Source organism: Alternaria novae-zelandiae (genome assembly GCF_023758075.1).
Source record: "Alternaria novae-zelandiae strain BMP 2774 chromosome Unknown scaffold_7, whole genome shotgun sequence".
Lineage (NCBI taxonomy): Eukaryota > Fungi > Ascomycota > Dothideomycetes > Pleosporales > Pleosporaceae > Alternaria > Alternaria novae-zelandiae.
In genome coordinates this window covers 1,371,608-1,392,620 of record NW_026056967.1, presented here as the reverse complement: position 1 = coordinate 1,392,620, position 21,013 = coordinate 1,371,608, and the positions used below count along the sequence as shown (strand labels likewise).

The following is a 21,013-nucleotide window of genomic DNA, read 5'->3' as shown; positions in this document are numbered from 1 at the left end:
CCGGATATACGTGTGGAGGATGGAGGGGCATCGTTTGACTCTCTGGCAAACATCTGCCCATTTTGATGCCATTGAAGAGTGCCATGACGTCTGCAAGAGTGCGTCAACATGCCGCTGAACGCGAAAATGTTTGCTGCGATGGGGTGATGCGAGGCAAGGGGTAGTAGCAGAGACATGCACTCCGCCGTGGACGCGTTCAGTCCGGCGGGTGGGAGCGCGCGCCCGTTCACCTCGGCATCCCTGCATCATCTCCCCCACCTGCGCCCCAAAGGCCAGCAACACTACGCGCCTGCGAGGGAGATCAAACGCCGATGGCTCTAGAATTGCCGTTATCTATACCATACTGACGTTGTGCGATGCGTCTGATTTGCGGACATCGTTGATGGGTTCATGAGTGACTTCCTCGCCTCTCCATGGCTCCCTCCCAGCCGTTCAACTACGCCCAACATGACGACATCTGAGGGACCGCAGTGGCTGCAAACTGCTACTGAGAAGCGCAAGCTACGGGACGACGCTATTCAGAAATTTGTTGATGCACAAGCACCGCTGGCCGAGGTACTTCACGCTCGAACGCGCCGAAGACACACATTGACGACGCCAGCAACCCAATGGAACCGGCGGATCCCATAGTAATCAAGATGTGACAGCCATCGACGATGTCCCACTCATTCCAGAAGCCATAATGTCGCGTGCTGTGACGGCATCGCTGCTGCTCAATGCCTACATCAACCGGTGAGGTCCGCGGCTTGCTCTTCTATCGTACCATTCTCACGCCACATCTTCCAGCGCCATAGACGCCCACAAACGAGTACGACCCCACCACCGTATCCTAAGCTGTGAATTCGGAAATTTGCTGACATTTGTTCAAGACGAACTGGCACGTGCCCAACTCATGACTCTGCCTAGAGTACTTGCTGATCTACGTAGTCTTACCGAGATCCTTTTTGACGATGCGATCAGACAAGCCAAAGCGTTGGATGATCAGTTCGAAAAGACTGGTCAACTGGTGGGACCCCTCCATGGGGTACCCATGACCCTCAAGGACCAGTTCGATGTCAAAGGCTACGATAGTACCCTTGGGTATGTTGGCCGCGCCTTCAAACCTGCCCAGCAAGACTGCGTACTGGTGTCGCTTTTGAAGGAGATGGGCGCGATCATCGTCGTCAAGTCCAACCTGCCACAGAGCATTATGGTACGTCTTGCGATGTGCTTTCGCGTATGGTAGCATGACACTCATGTCTTTCAGTGGTGCGAAACCGACAATCCGTTGTGGGGCCTCACTACTCATCCGAAGAACGCCAACTTCACCCCTGGTGGCTCGACGGGTGGAGAAGCTACACTTCTATCGCTCCAAGGCACTGTGGTTGGCTGGGGTACTGACATTGGCGGCAGCGTGCGAATACCCTCACACATGAACGGGTTGTACGCACTGAAGCCTAGTAGCACTCGCCTGCCATACCAGGGCGTATCCGTATCAACTGATGGTCAAGAACACGTTCCCTCGGTCATTGGGCCGATGACGCGCAATATGGCTTCGCTTACTGCAGTCACAAGAGCAGTCATTGACGCAAAACCATGGGAACAAGACCCGAAGTGCTGCCCGGTACCATGGCGATCTGAAATTTTCGAAGATGCACGTATGCGACCGCTAGTAGTTGCTATCATGCGTGACGATGGAGTTGTGAGATGCCATCCGCCCATCGCCCGCGTTTTAGATGACGTCGCGGTAAAGCTCCAGAAGGCTGGACATGAGGTGGTGACGTGGACCTCCGGCACTCTTCATCAAGAATGTATCGATATCATGGTAAGTGCGCGGAACGAATTCTGTACTCTGAGCTGACCAGGATCAGGATCAGTATTACACAGCAGACGGCGGTGAAGACATCAGGCGAGACGTTGCCGCGGGTGGAGAGCCATTCATTCCGCATGTAGAAGCCCTCGTCAACAGGGGGAAGGCCATCTCCGTCTATGACTATTGGCAGCTGAACAAGAAGAAGCTTGAGCTACAGAAGCGCTATCTTGACCTTTGGAACTCGACAAAGTCTGAAAGCTCTGGCAAACCGATTGATGTCCTTCTCACACCTGTCATGCCTCATTCGGCGGTACCTCATCGGAAATGCAGATGGGTTGGATACACCAAAGTCTTCAACTTTGTCGATTATCCGGCAGTAGTCCTGCCAGCTGGTGAAGTCTCGCAAGAGCTTGACAGGGAGGCTGCGAAGAAGATGGGCGAGTATGAGCCTAGGAATACACTAGATGAGTGGAACTGGAGGACCTTCGATTTGGACTCGATGGATGGTATGCCGGTAGGTATTCAAATCATTGCCCGAAGATTACAGGAGGAGAAGGCTCTAGGTGCGGCCACGGTTATCGACAGCATATTGAATAAGCAGGCCTAGGATAGGTCTCTGCTATCAACAATGTATGTTGCTCGTGTAACTCGTCCAAAGTCATATTGCAACTGTCCGCCTCACGTGCTTTGCTCTGAGAAATTAGAAACTTGGAGATTGCGTTTTCCAGACTAGTTGCCGAGTTCGCAGGATGAACGCTAATGCACGTGTCCACGCGAGCACGCGTTGATAAGCTCCGCAGCAGCCGTCGGCAGGTACGATGAATCATAGCATCACCCCACCTTCCAATCGAGCAATCAGCTCCGCCAGACGGGTTACCCAGCATTGGCGGTTCGAAGGATAAGCGGGGTAGCTACACATGCTATCATGAGCTATGCGACCATTCATCGCTCTTGCTGCGCGTTTGCAGTAAATCTCACTGTCTTTCTTCCCGCCCGAATCATCGCGTCAACTTCTACTATACTGCAACATTGTCGCGTCTGGAATAACAAACACTATGGGAAAGAAGAAGGTTCTCGTGAGCTATGGGGTTGACATTGATGTAGGACTTCTTGTACGCAGCAACATTTGGCGCGATCACTGACTGGACGAACCTAGGCTGTCGCTGGCTGGCTTGGCTCGTATGGGGGTGAAGACTCCACGAGTGACATCAGTAGGGGTATGTTTGCTGTCTGGCACTGGAGGTCGGGCTCTTGCTTACATGATGCAGGTCTCTGGGCTGGAACAATAGGAACTCAGCGCCTGCTGAAGCTTTTCGATAAGTACGGAATCAAGGCAACATGGTTCATCGTGAGCTTCACCTGTTTTCCTGGAGCCACAATTGCTGAACTGATCGTTTCTAGCCTGGTCACTCTCTCGACACCTTCCCCGAAGACTGCGCTGCCGTACGAGATGCAGGACACGAGATCGGACTACACGGCTACTCGCACGAGAACCCTGCCGATATGACCTTTGAGCAACAACGCGATGTTCTTGACAAAACCTACAAGCAACTCACTGCTTTCTGCAATGGCAAACCTCCGCGAGGTTCCGTCGCACCCTGGTGGGAGACGTCCAAAGAGGGCACCGAGCTCTTGCTTAGCTACGGCATCGAATACGATCACTCCATGTCGCACGAAGACCATCGCTGCTATTGGCTACGCACGGGCGATGAGTGGACCAAGATCGACTACACCAAGAAGGCGACAGAATGGATGAAACCCCTCACGAAAGGGAAAGAAACGGGTCTGGTAGAGATACCGGGCAGTTGGTACATTGACGACCTACCGCCAATGATGTTCATGAAGAAGAGCGCGAACAGCCATGGATGGGTAAATCCGAGGGACGTGGAACAGATATGGATGGACCACTTCGATTACTTCTATCGGGAGTACGACGAGTTTGTCTTCCCAATGACAATTCACCCGGACGTCAGTGGAAGGCCACATGTTGTGCTCATGCATGAGAGGTACGTCGGATGAGAACGTGGAATACGAAGAAGTGCGCTAATAGAAGTGGCAGGATTATCGAGCATATCAACAAACACGAGGGCGTAGAATGGGTGACCATGGAACAGATGGCGGACGACTTCAAGAAGAATAACACGGTACCCGAGAATGCGATGATGCCGTCGCCACGCGGTGAAATCCTGAAGTTGCAGAAGGAAGGGAAGGCGTACTCTCTGCTTGATTACGATGGACCTATGCCGAAATAGCGACCATATAGTCCCATTGCTGTATAATTCAAGAGATGCGCAGAACTTCATTAGCCGTGACATCAGTCGTCTCCATGTCTGTGACCTCTTTCTCATCCCTTTCATATTTAATGGGCGGATTCAGTCATCGTGTATCTCGTGTGTGTTGCTCCATGTCTGTGAATGAGACCCGCGTGCCTATCTCGGAATGATCGGAATCGAATTCCGCAGGTTGGAGCTATGGCCACCGCGTTACTGCATACCCCTCACGCCAGCCACCTGTGCGTCTTCCAACCATCACGTTGCCCCCACTCTTGCACCAATGCACCAAACGACCATCCGTAGACGCGATTATACCTTCATACCCACCAATCGAGCGCTCCCCCATCTTGGACCTCCACTGCACCAGAGCTCGGATGCCGGACTAGCTCGATAAGCGCCATGGACTTGACCTCCTTGCATCGGTCCAGTGACTGTCAGCCAACTAGCAGTCACGCGTATCAATCGCGATAGGTGGGTGAGCATGGCTATGTGTGATGACGGTACGAGTAGTGAATGTATGCTGGAAGTGTTTACACTCTTCATGGACGATACGACTGTCACGCTGGCATCTACCTTGCTTTTTCCTTGGTTATCCAATACTGAACTTACTTTATTTCGTTGAGAGCTTCAAACTCGTGACATCATGGTTGGTGTTAAACCCCAGATTATCCAGAAGCAGCGTAGAGATGAGTCCAGCAAACTCGATGTAAGTTTCTTCTCACAGTCTTGGAGAGGTACAGCTAATGTCAATGGCTAGGTCATAATCGTCGGCGCTGGTCTAGGCGGTCTCGGTGCTGCCATATCAATCCTCCTCGCCGGTCACAATGTACACATCCTCGAGTGTACTTCAGAGATAGGCGAAATCGGCGCTGGCATACAATGTCTCCCCAACTCCTCGCGCGTCCTCATAGCCTGGGGTCTAGAAGACTACCTCTCGAAACACGCTACCTCGCCACGGCTGTGCAACATGATCGGTTGGAAAGGCAACAAGATAAGCGAGATGGACTTCCACGAATACGAGAAGGAATGCGGCACACCCTTCTGGGACTTCCACAGGGCGAACCTGCACATGGGACTTTTGGAAAGAGCGGTGGAGCTTGGCGCAAAGCTCACGACAAAGGCGCGTGTCGTAGATGTTGAGTACGAGGCCGATGTGGAGAACAACGCCACAAGAGCCATTGCCGTGTGTCAGGACGGGACAAGACACAAAGCCGATCTAGTTGTAGGCGCCGATGGCATCAACTCGAAATGCAGAGAGATACTACTCGGCCACGAGGACCCACCACAACTCACTGGCGACCTGGCTTACAGACTACTGCTCAATACCGCGGACATGTTGAAGGACCCTGAGCTCAGGGGATTTGTGGAAGACCCGCAGGTCAACTACTGGATAGGCCCAGATGCCCACGCCGTCAACTACGTCCTCCGCGGAGGCAAGCTCTTCAACATGGTGCTGTTGGTGCCCGATGATATGCCCGCCGGCGCGAACACACTTGCTGGCAATGTCGAAGAGATGCGTGCCCTATACAAAGACTGGGATCCACGGATACCCAAATTACTCGCACTCTGCCAGGAGGTGGCCAAGTGGCGGCTGATGATTCGGCCTGGTCTCGATCCCACTTGGTCTCATGAAACGGGTGCATACACCATCCTCGGCGACGCTGCACATGCCACTCTTCCCTATCTCGCATCGGGCGCTGGTATGTCTTTGGAGGATGGACATGTTCTCGGCCTATGCTTGGGTAAGATCAAGAGCAAGTCTACGGCAGAGAAGAAACGTGCATTAGCAGTTTATGAACGCTGTCGTCGCGAACGCACTGAACGAGTCGTCTCCCGTGGTAACCGTCAACAATATCTGTATCATGTCCACGATGGTCCTGAACAAGAAGAACGCGATAGTACGCTGCGCGCTTTTGGTGAGTTTAACGGTAAGGGAAGGATAGGCAAGGAGCAATATGAAGAAAAGGGACTAAAGGTTGGCGATGACCCTTTGGCGTGGAGGTGGGGTGGCGTGGGTAGCTGGCTCATCACCTATGTTTGTGAAGATGATGTTGAGAAGAAGTGGAAAGATTTCGAGAGAGAGGCGAGGGCTGAGGCAAGGAGTAATGGTGAAGTTAGGGCTGTGTTGTAAGTTACGGATGATTAATGGGGGTGTTGTTGGTATTGCCGACGTTCAATGAAGAGCTGTATGTAATGAAATCATCCAGCGTTTATCCGCTGGGTATCTAATTTGTGTCAATCGAGCTGTCTCTCCGAAATACCTGATGTCTGCCTAGAGAAACATACGTCTACGCCACAACCTGCAGGGTCTGTTCTGAGCAGGCATCAGCGCCACCACCATGCACAGCCGCAATGCTGCCACCATCGTCACTGATGCCAACGAGCCAAGCAGGCAGAACAACCACGTCAGTCACTTTGAACTCTAAACATCCAAGCACCCAAATGGTGCATGAAGTAACCTACGTGTCAGGCTCTCATTTCCCGCCTTCCAAAAGACGTGGCATACCAGCAGTGGTATATACGCATCAGGCTGACCACTCCGCCCCATCTACCATGACGCAGCAGGCGTCACGGGGTACTTTCAGTGTGTAGCGGAGGAATAGCAATGCTTCACGTTTTCCGACTTGCATCGTCCGCTTCACTGTTTGGGAGACGAGGGCAAGTTGTAACTGATGCCCAACATGGTCGAATCGTATATCAAGATAGCGCATCGTCTTGCTTTCTGGTTCACCTTAGCTCCCGTCTCGCATGCTGCTGTTGTGCCCTGTGGGGCACGTTTTCTTCGCGCAACGAAGTGCTGTCATACCGCCGCCACAACTTGTCGATTACATTTTACCTAGGTACTCAGCCACGGTTGGGGGAGCTGTCAGGCGTTGAGCTATCCGCCATCGCTCGGATTGGCTGTGTCAGACTTATGAGTATGCTTATTCGCTGACTGAGAGTACAACGATGGATCTAGTGACCTAGATGGCTCTAGTATGCCTTGCAGGACTTACAGCGCTACCTGCACTCGTGCGACGTGGACTCGAAGCAAAAGAGTAGGCAGACAATCCAGGGTCATCCCGGATAGCCCTCAGGGCGACATCAGATCGTTTTGCGACACGTTGGACTTGCTAACACATAGCGTGCGCCGAGACAAATCGACATTTCTTCTTGAGGCCGCCCTTTCGAGTCCGGAATGCCGGTATGAGCGCCCCCCGCCATGCGCAGCAGAGACGGTCATTCGTCCACGTAGGTTGGAGGACCGGTGAAGGAGAAGGCAACTAGTCGCCAGCTAATCGCGAAAGCGAGGCAACCACTGCCGTCAGCTTGGGTTGGGCGGCATCCGTTCCGACAGCTACTTTTCGAACACATCACTCGCCTCGAAATTTCTGTGGCAATGAGCTGTCCACGACACAAGGCAGGCATGATGAGCTTTCGTGTCCGAAGTGTCTCTTCGAAGACAGCGGCTCTTCGTGCCCTTCCAACAGTTAGTTCAGCGGTCCTGATGTGACTGGTTAAAATCGTTGGCTGCCCGGCTCCTCGGATTTGCATGTACTTACAATCGTACGCCTCATCTTTGGTAATCTGACCTTACTCCCTGAGCTTGAACCGATTGCTAGGTAGACCAGGCCTACGATGCGGCCATGATGCCTGTACGGACAAATCAACCGCACAGATGGTCTCCCGATTTTGGCGGTATGGTTAGTAAAGCGACGCAAACTTCAAAGTGTTAGTGACTGTGCTAAATCAGATGCAGCATAGTCCAGATGAGTACGATCGAAACGAGACGTTCGACGATTCAGGCTTCCATGACGAGCACACGCTCGGACAAGACTACCATCCCGACTCATTACCATCAGCGGAGTACGCTTTCAACCTCTGGCCGCCGTCTCTATATCAAGCTGCGCAGTATGCGTATCCGGCGTCTCTGGCGTTGAGGCAACTTCACAATATTCCCTCTGTAGATCGCGAGACACCGCCTGGAGAGTCATGGCAATCACCGAACACAGTCGTTCCCTCGCACCGAGAGGACAACCAGAGCCACGTGCAGTCATGGAAGAACGGTATGAGTCAACTACGCCGTGGGAGCGTATTTGAAACGAGTCCCCTAGATCGTGGGTCAAGTTCGACGTTAGACGACGCTGAGCCTCCAGCTTCCGGTAATGGCAAGAGACATGGATGTACCAAAACAAAAACAGCTAAGTAAGCAGCCTACCTTACCTCCTCGACGTTCTTTGTTGACTCGCCCACAGCAAGAAGACCAGTCTACGTTGTCTAGTATGCGTAGACAACCCCTCGTTTACTGGCCAGTATGCGCAGCGGAATCTGAATCGCCACATGGAGAAACATAACACGTGCGTTGGGCCCAGTAGTGGAAGGCATATTCGTTGCGGGCAACCAGGATGCACGTCAACTTTCGGTCGAGAAGATGCATTGCTCGTCCACCTCAGGCGAAGCCATCCAGAGCTGAACACGCCGCCTGCGAAGAAGCGCAAAAGAGACGAGTAGACCAAAAGATCCAACTAAAACCTTCTTCATTGGTCGTTCACAGGCGTTACAATCGGGGTCTTCATTTGGGTTCGCGGGTGGTGTTTCCATGCGCTCTTTAGACTTTTGGTCTTGCATCTCAGCGTCGAAGCACAAACATGAGTGCTCATAGATTCCGCAGGATCGTTGGTCATTCGTACTACCACTCTGTAATCCCACGTTGTTAGAATAAAGTTAGCGTAACGTTGCTTCTTGATTGTCGACTGATGGTACGACCAGCGCACTTGACACTACTTGATACGTCTGTCGTGTAAGAAGGTCTTCCCTTGGGCTGTGTATCATAGCTTGCGAAATTGCATGCCGATAACCTCGATAGCGGATATACGAACAGTCTCGCAGAATATCAATGAGTCTTCGAACGGGACATACCCATACTATCCGCGTGGCTTGACATTGTTCCGTGCTGGTACTGCGGAGATGCCTTGCCAGCCTTCGGCGACACTGCGATGACGTATGATCATGGTCGGACAGCGTGTGCAAGGTTCCAAATCCATCTCGCCATGTACTACGAGCAACTTGAGAGTATCATGGTTCGTAAGTTTGCTGATACCCCCTCAAGCTCTACATGCAGTGCATCACGTTGCGTGCATGGATGATTCGTCTTCCCATGCATTTACTGCCTAATGTGGCGAGGGCGCAGCCTCGGGCCAGAAGGCCGCCAAATCCTCCGACGCATTGACAGCTTCAATGACTTGATCGGTGAGCATGGCTGGTTGAGGCGCCATCTTCAAGCATTCGAGATTCGCAGTCGCTGCATTTGACGAAGCTCCCAGATAGTGCAGCTTGCAGAGAAGGCAAACTTGCATGTCCACCATTGCATAGCTTCACCGCTTTTTCTTGCGCGAAGTCCTTTGCATGCGCACCCCGACATAATTTACCGCAGGTTATGGACTTCGAATGTGGGGGCTCTTTTGGTAGGTGAGAACCATCGGAGAAAGGCCAAGAGTAATGCAGCCATGTTGCTACTGCTCGTGTGTGTAATCCTTTCGACCAGTGTCGATCAGTGCGCGCAGAGCATGCATGCACATATCGCACTATTTAGTAAGAACCCTGTTTACTATAGTGCCATTTTGTCGAATAGCTGCACGTAGTGGTGATACAAAGCGCGACGAGATGTGATTCGGGCCGTCATACATTCTTCGACCTAAGCCTCAGGTGTATGTACACTCCCGCTTCCCAAACCTTGTTTACCGCGGGTCGTGTGGCTATGCAGCCATCTTCGTCATCGCCCTAGTAGCACGGCAAATCGAAACGTCGGTGTATGGTAGAGCGTAAAGAGTTTCTTTGTTCCGCAGGCCCGGGTCGCACCCACTACTATGGAGCCAAGTAGCCGGGTATACCTTTGGCGGCGGCAGTGAAAGAGACTGTTTCAATGGGTTGACTCTTCCCCAGAAGGGCACCCCTCTCGTTCCTCCTTTTCTGGATCCTCGTAGTTCCTTGCACCATAGTAGCGACCCTAGTGGGACAGTGAATGTAAGCATATGGGTCCAGAAATGTATTCGCTTGCTGTGCCTCGAAGTGACGCCTTTGCCGATAGACAGTGAATGCAAACATGCTTTATCATGCGGGAAGTTGCTCCCTGCGAATGGGAAAGGTCTCGGGCCGGTCGTGCTGATCGGTTAGGCACGATTGTGCGAGAACGTGTTCCACTAATAGCCGGTGCTGCGCCGGTCACGAGCCGTCCCGTCAACCCACTCTCTTTTTCGAAAAGACCGTCCTCGATACTGCAATATGCGTACCTGATCGGGAGAGCCCTTGATAGACGCTAGATGTTGGCGAAACGCCATGCGGCTTGGTATTCGTCACAGTGCCGCTGCAAGTAAGACGCGCAGATGGCAGACATGGGCGACCGAGGCTAGAACGTATATTATACTCGTCCGTTCCGCCCGTCCTGGGTCATGTTGCCTATATCCGCGATATGACCATCAGATCTTGTACTAGTCTGACATTCCATCACGGCTATCCAGTCAAGAAGATGCTAAGACCAGCATACAAGGGCTAGAATACAGCTGAATATGCTTGTCGATTAGACTCGTATGAGCATTGGCCTTGTCAATGCGCTTTGAACCTTAGTGGCGGGAAACCGATGGTCTACGCCTAGTGTTCAGAGATAAACGACTATGCGCGCACATGGCTTCAGGGTAGCCCGGCAGAAATAAGCGTATATGCTTTTCCTGGTATATCTGCCTGCCTCTTGGGGTGGTCTTTGAGGACAAGCGTCCCGCTGCAGCAGCCGCAGCCGCAGTACACGTTGAGCGACAAGGCCCATCGCATGAAGACCAACAGGTGTCATGTGCTGTGCCGCATCTGGTGCTACTGTTGCGTATCTGATTGGTGTACTGTAAACTAACGAATGTCGCACAATCCCTTGCCGTTTAAGTTGAGACGCAGATACGTTGACAGGGCTGATCCGCGTTCCGGTTCGACACTCGAACGCGCGGTGAGGCGCGACATGCCCTGGCGTCGACTTTGCCGACTGTCGTGTCTCAGCTCAGGGTCCTCCATCGGCTCCAGCGCGTCTTCTTCCCCAATCGAATCGGTCGCCGTTGGATACGGATAGCGGCATAAACACTGTGCGGACCCCAGGTCACTAACGAAATCGCTCCTGCGTTCATTCTGTTTCTTTGCATCTGGAAGACTCTGGTTTGTAAGACTGGTTTTCTGTGGGGTAGTCTTTGGTTGAAGCGTGATAAAACTGACGGAGACATAGCGCACGGAGGTGCTTCGCTGAACTCAGTACAATTTGGAGGCCTTCGGACGAAATTCGCGTCACCTCATGGGCGTCGTCAAGATCGTTCTCTTGAAAAGATCATCCCTTTTCATATCTCTTCGTGGCCAAACCCTGCTCCACTTTGGTCCGGGACGTTGTTGGGTAGCTTTGGCCGCATGGCGTACGATCAGACGCAGGGTGGCGACGAGGGCTCGTGGTCGCAGCGAAGCGATGCGTATAGAAGAAGAGCCCCGTTCCCAGCGACAGTAGTTTGCGATACTGGAGCTGAGCAGACTTTGAGAGTAACCGCACCTCCATCCGGATTCGGCGGATATCCCCAGCGCTGGGTGCCGGTATCGCCTGAGTATCCTCAGCCTTATGGAATCCACTATCCCAACAGTGGTTACCAACAACCTCTGTCGCCAGGACACAATACCGTCGAGAGTAGTGCATATCAAAGTCATGCTGACGCAGTAAGCGCTCCGCAGAGTAGTCCCATCGCCCAATTTGAGTACGCACCACCAAACTCCTTCCCTGGTGGGCACCGGTATGTGTCTGGATAAAGTCCAATATCGCCCGCCCGCTGACTGAGTAATAGCTACGTAAGTACCTATCCACCAATAGGATACAATACGCATCAAGGATACCATGCCATGGGAACGACCCAAGCGCCTTTGACGACCTCCATGAGTGCTAGCTAGTATGTGGTCTCCTCAAAGTTCGTTCGCTTATGCTGATGTTGCTGTGAAGCCAGGGCCCAACATATCCTTACGTGGCTCCGGCATCGAGCGTACCGGCGTCGCCTCCTACTGCCATATACCCGATACCGCCGATACAGGTTCCTGAAGGATCCCACATCGACGCCGAGTATAGCGTACCGTGCCCGTATCGCTGCGGAACCGTTCTGACAGGTGTACATGCGCTGGGAAACCTAACACGTCACCTCAAAACCCAGGCTTGCGCAGGGTCCAGTCGGGCCAAGGTTCGTTATCCATGCCCCATCGACGGATGTGGAAGACAGTACGCTCGTTCGGATGGGTTGAGAGTGCATATGCGCAGACGGCATGGTGCGCCACCGCCTGTGCCGAGGACCGATGGCGTCGTTGATGAGGATGAAGACTGAACGAGTTCCTGGCGGTGCCGTCTGTGTGGAGGGTTAAGTCGGCCCGATACAGGCATTCACGAAGAAGACATTTTGTATGCTCGCTGGTCGTAGCTCTTTCATTATCCGTCTCTTTTGTGTGTTCATCTGTCAATTTTGACTCTTTCTGTTATATTGTCGATATCTTGGAGGGTTTGCTGCGCGCATATGTCGGTGTTGATGACGGAAAGAGCAATCATGCGGTCTACGTAATCGGTAAAGGTTAGGGTCGTTAGCTGCGCTTTCCGCCGGAGACCCGGAAGAAGGCACTCATGTCGGGGCGTTCGTCATCGGCAAGAGTTATAGAACAATGGTAGAATATGGCAGACTCAGTTGGGGCCCACCATGACTGGCGTGAAGCGATGGGTGAAGTGACGATGGTTCTCGGGGAAAGTAGAAACGGCGTCTGAGGTTCATGGCAGGGGCACTGAGTCGTCAGGCAGCCCAACGGGAAGGATCACCCGGTCGTCTTGGGCAAGAGCGGTTAGTCCACGGGTCGCAGTCGATCGTGAATCCAGTTTCAGCTGCTCCTCATCACCCTGGAAGCGGAACGTCACAGGCGTTTTTGCAACTGCTATCCGAAGCATCCCATGTTCATTCGATCCAATAGTCATACGTTGTCCATTCGACTCTGCGCACGGATGAATCACGCCTTTCGCTGCTGAGGTCATCTGTCTTGCCTCCCATGTTGGTGGAGTAAGATTGGACCAAGATGGATGCCATTTGCGCAAGAGCAAGTGACAGCGTCTCGCGTCGTCATACAAGGTACAGTACCACGTACCTGACGTCAATACAATACGTATTGAGTGCATGAAGTGGTTTCGCAAGCCCTCGCATATGCAAGTTGTCCCAAAAGGCGTATACTATATAGTTTGCCAATAGCCGCATCTCGCTACCGTGAGGTCCAGGGATGGTCAATTCTCCGCGGCCAACACCCGTCAGCCACGTCGACGCTCCATGGCCCGGAAGCCAAGTGCCGAACGAACGACAGATCGTTTGAGAGCACCCCGACTGTGGTTCGCTTTGGTGGTATTGATATTTGTCATTACTATTCTGTGTGGATATTCTGACCACAAGGTATGCGTTATAGACATTAAGCCTTCGACTCCAAGACATGTGTAGGAAAGTAAATGCGACCGCGGCAATGGTATAGCGTAAATGCCCAAAATCAAATTGAGACCCGATGCGCGCCAAGAAGTAGAGCAAGCGAAAGAAACGCGGCATCTAGCGACCGTCGTTAGTCCAACCGTATAAACAAAAGGAAAAGATGCCTCAAAGGCTCGTAATTCGAGCGCCGGCCGGGGGCGCCGAGACTCGATGTGGTCTGAGATTGATGACAGACTCTAATTCTCTCAGCATGTTGGTGCTCGCATCTCGCTGCTCACGTAGCGAAGCTTGCCGAACGCGGTCTTCTTGGATCTTCTGCATGCGTTCTTCTCTCGACATAGTGGCTCGTGTCTTGGGTATAGCAATAGCTTCGAACACTTCGTCGTCGGAATTGCTGCCTTGATCGCTCGACGGAGCACTCTGATGGGGGCTCAGCAAGTCACCATTGAGGGCGCGTAGAGCATCAGACGGACTGCCTTCATCTACAGCAGTCAGGCCGCCTAGGCTTGGAACTGGCGAGCGCAGCCCACTCGAAGCCTGCGAGATTCTGCGTTCGTGGCGATCGATGTTCAGAGCCAGCGCGTTCTTGCCAGCTTCCCAAGCTTGGACCAAACTCTTGAGATCCGCACCAATGGAGTCGTATTGCACTAGGAGAGAGTGGCCCAGATCGGTTACGTCTTCCGTGTCCTCTAAGCTTTTGTTGGTCTCTTCGCGAAGTACCTGCATTTTGGCTTGCAAGCCGCGGATGCCACTCGACAGGCCCGACAGTTTGCGCACGGAATTGCGTATCTTTTCTCGGCCAGGCGTGGGTGCAACTTTGGCCGGCGACGGGAGTACGAACTGCTCTTCCTCGGCGAGCACGCGGTTGAACTTCTCGCTCCATTCTCCCACGGGACGAGCCGTGTTCAGCATGGAGTCCACGACTGTCGACCATCGCGCAAAGTCAGGCTTGCCGCCGTCTGCCTCCATAGCGAGAAGGGAGCACATGTATACGCGTCGGAGAATGGACAACCGGTACTGCAGGATGCGCAGCGCTTTCAGCGTTTCGGCGTCGTCAAATTCGGATTCGCTGTAGCTCAGGGCTGCCTCTTGTAGGTCCGGATTGCTGATTTCGTACACATCGAGGTACTTTTCCAAATCATCTTCTTGTATCAATTGCTTCAGATTGCCACACTGTTCGGCGAGGATGGGGACGATGTCGGCATATGCAGCGCGGAGGTTCCGACGCAGTCGCTGGCAACGGCGGGCCTGTCCCCTCTCTTCCATGCGCGAGATGGGAGGCAGAGGACTGCTCCTGCGCGACGTTAGTGTAAATGTCATGGACCGTGGTTATATGGGAACGTACAATCGATAGCCGCGCGAGACGAGCTCGACTTCCTGGATCAATGCAAGGGCAGACGATGTCGAGGCTTCGAACGCCTGCAGGTTCGCGACCAGGTCGGATGCGCCCTTGACGGCCTCCTGCCTCAGATACTGCAGCCATTGCCGTCTCAGGTACGTGTAGCCGGCGGTAGCAATGGCAGCGAAGACCAGAATGACCAGCAGGGTCCTACTCTTGCTGAACGCAGGCTGGCGCCGCGACCAGTGAACCAGCCATGCCAGTATGAAGGTCGCCGTGCCAATGAAAGCGGCGCCGACGGGGTTTATCGCTGCGACCTTGAATTCGTGAGGGCCAGGGCGTCCGTTGGCCGCGAAGCTGGGAATGGCGGATGCGCGAAGGCCTCCCTGCTCGCCAAGCAGCTGGGAAGCGACGATGAGGTAGCGGAACTGCTCCAGAAAGCGCTCGTTGTCGGCGCGCCCAATGCGAGAGTTGACAGCTTTCTAAGTCACGTTAATAAGCATCCATATGCTGCCGGGAGAATATCGCAGTCGTACCGAACACGCCGTGTGTATGCGAGCGATGGAGCCATGGCGGGCGTGGATGCGCAGCGGCTGGGGCAGCCTGTCTCGTATCCGCGATTGCAGCGTCGAAGGGCCCCGGGGCGCGAAGCTCTGCGGGAAGGCGGATTGCGATGGGGATTGCGCTGGGGAGTTGTCGGGTGACCCAGTACCTTGACCTAAGCCACAGCGGTTAGCATCCACAATATCGTCATCGTCGTGGTGCGGCGGGTCGCACCTTCTAGTAACTGCGCAAGAGGCGAGCCGTCGGATATGATGTTCTCCATGTCGCTACCGCCGCATGGTGCGATTTCGAGTGTTGTTGTAGGGTCCCGCTCCAACGCTTGTGATGACTGCGGGTGCTCTAGGCTAGGGAGGGAAGGTGCCCGTGATATGGAAATGGCGGGGATGGCTGCTGCAGGGGCCGGCGCGTGTTGTGCGTGGGATCCAATCGTGGGCACTGTCAACGGGTAACGAGGCGGCTGGTGGCAGGAAAGGAGCGTGGGAGACACATGCGCGGTGTAGGTGAGTGTGAATGGTTCTGGTAGTAATAGTGGTATAGGTCAGGGTCCGGAAATGAACTCGTGATTGGTGTGAAACAATCATGGGGAACGTTCGCTCGTTTACGCACCCCTCGACAAACGTGCCCCTGGTTCCTTGCATACGCGCGCCTGCTCTGTCCTCGAGGCCGACGTGTGGATGACGACCATGGCATGTGCCTGTGCATGCTGTGCATTGTCGTTTCCCCTGCTAACATCTGGCTACACATCAACAACGACTCATCTAACAGCACTCTTAACCATCACTTCCAAAGGTCTCTCACTCGCTCTCCGATATCGAGGCTGCGAGTCAGCCGCACGTCCTCCGACATGCTATCCTAGCCCTCGCACAGATGCTCCGGACTAATCTGTCCATACCCATCTCCGCCGCATAGTATTGGCACCGGCGGTACACTAATTGCGCAGTTGCTGCGATGCACTCGGCCTTCCATTTCGACAATATCGTTGCCATGTTCGAAGAAGCGGAACCGCCTGAATTGGGCACCCAATGTAAACTTTACCTGGATTATGCTTTATTGGTATAGCGTTGCCCGGGTACCTGAGCCTTCTGTAATGTATGGTACAACCAAAGAAACAGCCGTTCCTATCCATGGATAATCGATAACGCTATCGATGACGTACCCGCAGCATCGCATCTACAAAAGCATGTGGCTTGCAGATCCCGCAAAAGCAACCTCCAGGTCGCATCAAAATTCTCCGTGCTGACCGCGGAAGCTAATGGAAATGTGAGCCTCAAGCTTACAAAGCATGGAACGGCCGCCTAGTGAATATCCTCCCGTGGATAACTTCGGCGTTACAGACGGAACGAAACCGCAGGTAACGTGCTGAGCACGATGTATCGACAACATCTCGAACTCGCCTAGATGCCACCTCTGATCGCTCGCCGCCACTGCCTCCTTGGCCGGATATGACTGTTATAGCCATGAGCATGGAAATGTCGCGAAATAGTCCTTCTTCGGTGCTTGATGCGCAGACTTGTCCGGGTGGGTGACTGAGTTGCAGACTAATCAGTCAGCTTACACTACACCTACACATGCAATGACGAACAACGTTCGGCAACTCCCATTCGTCTTCCAGTGTATCCGGACGTCAAGAACAAGGCTGCGCCTCTGGACAGTCATACCGTGACAGGGTAACAAAACGCCACAGATTGTCAAGCAGGCTGTCTCTGCTAGCGATCTATCTTGACTTTATAATTTATGTATTGTCTTTATCACGATCATGTGTAGCAATTATTGCTTTTCCTACCTAGCATTCATCGTTTTCTCATCAGCATGGACAACAGTATGATCGAACGTTTACTGACTACTGTCGACCTGATCAATACCAATCTCGATACATCACCCGATTCGTGGCAAGACCAATTGCCAGCCATTCAAAACATTACTGCCTCCTTCGAGATAAACGATACAACTTCCGACGAAGCACGCCGGCATTGGCAGGTACCTCTCATCAGCGTCTTTCAGCGTGTGGCTTTTGTCGATGCTGATCATGGTGGTGTCAAAGACTTAGCAGACTGGTGCCTGCGTCAGCTACTAGTTCTTCTACAAATATACCCAGACGACGTCGACATCCAGGCTTGTGAGTTTTCTCCAGATGATATCGAGCAACGCTGACTGCTGCAGTAATTGGCCGCAACTGGTTACTGCGAGCACAGAGGGCTTTGTCAAGCATCTCTCGGGCGGAGAGGGCATCCTTGAGCAGCGAAACAAGCAACACTGGATCGGCAACGAGGGCTTCGGTTAAAGCTGAAGAACGACTGCATGAGCCAGATTATGTCGAAGCCAGAGGATTGCTTTTACCAGCTACCGAATATCTCCAGCGTGCAGTATACGTAGCGACGGAACAGGGAGTGGTTACAGGTTACCTGCTGTCTACAATAAGTAAAGCCACAGTTGATATGTTCTCTCGTTAACTTTAACCAGGCTGCCGAATCGTTCATGAGTCTGGGAAATGTCACATCAGCGAGAGCCAACAGTCGATATTTTCAGCATGCGATTGCGTATCTACGAGCCGCGAGAGAAATGCCAAACTACTTCCTGGCCCCACATTTGGAACGGTGAGTGCTCGTCCTGTACGATGAAGCGGCGCATCGGGCTGACAGATCAAGGTATCTCGAGGGATATGGTCCCCTTTATGACGATATATGAGTACATGTAGAGAGAAGTAATATCATTGAATAACTAGAGCGAAATCTAGATTATAGAACTCGTGCTGTCAGACAAATTAAAGGGTGATGTGACAGGTGTTCGTGGGTCGTTCGTGCTCGCGGGCGCATCCATGGATGAAGGCAGGGTCCAGGCACGGGCCACCCTCCACTCAACTCCACTGCCGTCGGAAGGTCCAGCCAGCACAGCATCATCGCGCATTCACACGACACTTCGCGCATTCCACATACATCGCAGACCTCTCCATCGCCTGCATATATCCACGACGTCACAATCGATCCTGCACTGAGGCGCTCCGGACGAAGCAGCAACCACACGGCCGAACTCATCGCCCGTGTCTTGACCGAACACCTATCTCCGCAACAACCAGTCAAAATCTGACGCTTCAATTGTCCAAGATCACAAGACATACACAATGGCGGCATCGGCACTGAACGAAGAGCGAGAACTCGCCATCCACCCAATCGTCGCAAGCAGCGTACAGCACAACACCCAGGTACGCACACCACCAAACCCCATCAGCCCCATTGCGCGACACCGATCTTTCATCCCTCCCTGTTCACCCTTCTCGGACTAACATAAGCCCAACACAGGTCATCTCCAACATCCGCAGTCTCACCGCATCACTCTTCGGCGTCGCCGCAGGCACATTAGGCCTCGAGTCTTACACAGGCTTCATATTCTACCTCCTCGGATCGCTCGTGGTATCGGCGCTGCTATTTGCGCTCAAGACAAACGGCAAGCCCGGCGCATACTTTTACCGGCCGCTGGGTGATCTGTGGCTGGGTGATGTGTTTGGAGGGTTGAGTGGATTCGTTCTTACTTGGACACTTTTCTATGGCTTGGTCAGAGCATGAGGAGGCAATGTTGTGATATAAATGGACTATTTGGTTGAGGGCGCATGTATACCACGGATGGTATGGTATCGATGGCTTAGAGAAGCGCTAGGCTTCAACGCTTGTGTGGTGGACATGACCGCAAGTGACAGATGTGTGGGATACAAGCACATCGGTATAGAAAGAAGGACCCTACGACGGGCCGGAGATTTGGCAATAAATGCAACTCGTAGAAGGGGCGGGAAGTAATCGAAGGTGCGAAGAGTACGTCAGGGATGCGGATGGGTTGTTACTGCATCACCTCATCATGATACCCACCTGAATACATCGACGCGATGTTTGATATCTAAATCAAATTGACATGATTACACATCTTCTGGAATGTTGCGAGCCCTTTAGTAGAAGCATACTATCATGTCAGACACTCGAATAACAATGAGCGTATTCATTGTCAGGAGCAATTAGTACTACAGCAATCTCGAACCAGTCAAGCACAAAGGGTATGGTCTTGGCGGTACTTTATGCCCTGTGCTGAGTTAGCGCGTGGCCGACGCGTTCGCCAACCACTTTCGCGTTCCCCTCCATTGATTGTTGCCTCCACCGCAATTGTCTCCTGCACCACCACGCTTTGTATACACCCGTCAGCGTTATCGTACCCTCTTAATCTCAATCCACAGTCAACAGTATGTATCTTCGTTGACATGTGGCTGACATAGTTAACCATCTGCAGTGCTCGAGGCAAAACTACCCCAGGCCCAAATCCTCAAGAAGGTACGTTCGCGTAGGAAGCGTAGCAAAAGCTATTCTGACAGCAACAGGTCGTCGACGCCATCAAAGACCTCGTACAGGACTGCAACTTCGACTGCAATGACTCGGGTATCGCGCTCCAGGCCATGGACAACTCGCACGTCGCACTTGTTTCCATGATGCTCAAATCCGAAGCCTTCGATCCCTTCCGCTGCGACCGTAACATCGCGCTCGGAATCAACCTCGGTTCTCTTACAAAGGTTCTTCGTGCCGCTGGAAACGATGACGCCCTTACCATCAAGGCTGAGGACTCACCTGATGTCGTTAACCTGCTCTTCGAATCCAGCACCACATCGAGGCTGAGCGAGTATGACATTAAGCTCATGGATATCGACCAGGAACATCTCGGTATTCCTGAGACAGACTACGCGGCAACAGTCTCGATGCCATCGGCTGAGTTCCAGCGCATCTGCAGGGACCTAGGCGCATTGTCCGAGTCAGGTATGTCCCGAACCAGACGCGACAGCGCGACAGCACACTATACAACAAACTAACTTTGCTTCAGTTTCGATTGAGTGCACCAAGGATGGAATCAAATTCGCATGCTCTGGCGACATTGGTTCAGGCTCCGTCATCCTCAAGACATCCACCAGCGTCGATAAGCCAGAGGAGAACGTTTCGGTTGAGATGAATGAACCCGTCTCACTCACTTTCTCTCTCAAGTACCTGATCAACTTCTGCAAGGCGAGCGGGCTGTCAACTCAAGTCAAGCTCTGTCTATCTAGCGAGGTTCCCCTTCTTGTCGAATACCCCTTTGAGTCCAGCTACCTGAGGTTCTACCTCGCGCCCAAGGTATGTATCTATCCCGTAAGACACCAACACATTGCTAATATGGACAGATTGGCGACGAGGACTAAACGCATCATGACTTCATTCACGCACGAGCGGCATGTTTCCAGGATAGATGTGGGGGATTTGCGGCGCAATGGCTTTGATATGCATCGAGCGTCTGTTAGTTCAAGGTTCTGGCGTGCGACATTGGCGAAAACGCGGTGCCGCGTGGTGTGTTCCGCGCCCTAGGCACAAAAGGAAAGCTACTGCCCCACCAACGGCTTCACGTCATGTCGCGGAATTTCAGATAAGGAGATCAACAGTAAATCAACAACATACCCCGCCTGCACGCTCTATTTCACCTCCCTCACTTGACTGTTTCTTACTATCATACATCATGGCTTCTGACACGCTGATACCGGACACGCGCGTGCTTGCGA

General features: G+C 52.9%; 5 protein-coding genes across 5 annotated transcripts; 4 read left to right on the top strand and 1 right to left on the bottom strand.

Annotated features, from left to right (window-relative positions):
* Window positions 1–447: 447 nt before the first annotated feature.
* Window positions 448–2,399, top strand: J4E88_004471 (uncharacterized protein; the record flags this gene model as incomplete). The annotated part of the gene is made up of 5 exons (XM_049398116.1): window positions 448–555; window positions 602–732; window positions 928–1,192; window positions 1,247–1,804; window positions 1,851–2,399. The coding sequence occupies 5 exons, from the start codon at window positions 448–450 to the stop codon at window positions 2,397–2,399; spliced, it is 1,611 nt and encodes a 536-aa protein (XP_049256561.1).
* A 448-nt stretch (window positions 2,400–2,847) lies between these two features.
* Window positions 2,848–4,044, top strand: J4E88_004470 (uncharacterized protein; the record flags this gene model as incomplete). The annotated part of the gene is made up of 5 exons (XM_049398115.1): window positions 2,848–2,892; window positions 2,949–3,009; window positions 3,061–3,140; window positions 3,194–3,798; window positions 3,852–4,044. The coding sequence occupies 5 exons, from the start codon at window positions 2,848–2,850 to the stop codon at window positions 4,042–4,044; spliced, it is 984 nt and encodes a 327-aa protein (XP_049256560.1).
* A 664-nt stretch (window positions 4,045–4,708) lies between these two features.
* On the top strand, window positions 4,709–6,196 carry J4E88_004469 (uncharacterized protein; the record flags this gene model as incomplete). Its single annotated transcript, XM_049398114.1, has 2 exons — window positions 4,709–4,771; window positions 4,823–6,196. The coding sequence occupies 2 exons, from the start codon at window positions 4,709–4,711 to the stop codon at window positions 6,194–6,196; spliced, it is 1,437 nt and encodes a 478-aa protein (XP_049256559.1).
* A 7,522-nt stretch (window positions 6,197–13,718) lies between these two features.
* Window positions 13,719–15,718, bottom strand: J4E88_004468 (uncharacterized protein; the record flags this gene model as incomplete). Its single annotated transcript, XM_049398113.1, has 4 exons — window positions 13,719–14,847; window positions 14,899–15,374; window positions 15,429–15,610; window positions 15,670–15,718. 4 exons carry the CDS (start codon window positions 15,716–15,718, stop codon window positions 13,719–13,721), a joined length of 1,836 nt encoding a protein of 611 aa, XP_049256558.1.
* Window positions 15,719–18,574: 2,856 nt separating this feature from the next.
* Window positions 18,575–20,659, top strand: PCN1 (DNA polymerase delta processivity factor; the record flags this gene model as incomplete). Its single annotated transcript, XM_049398112.1, has 6 exons — window positions 18,575–18,655; window positions 18,753–18,930; window positions 19,726–19,766; window positions 19,814–20,243; window positions 20,308–20,594; window positions 20,642–20,659. 6 exons carry the CDS (start codon window positions 18,575–18,577, stop codon window positions 20,657–20,659), a joined length of 1,035 nt encoding a protein of 344 aa, XP_049256557.1.
* Between the last annotated feature and the right edge of the window lie 354 nt (window positions 20,660–21,013).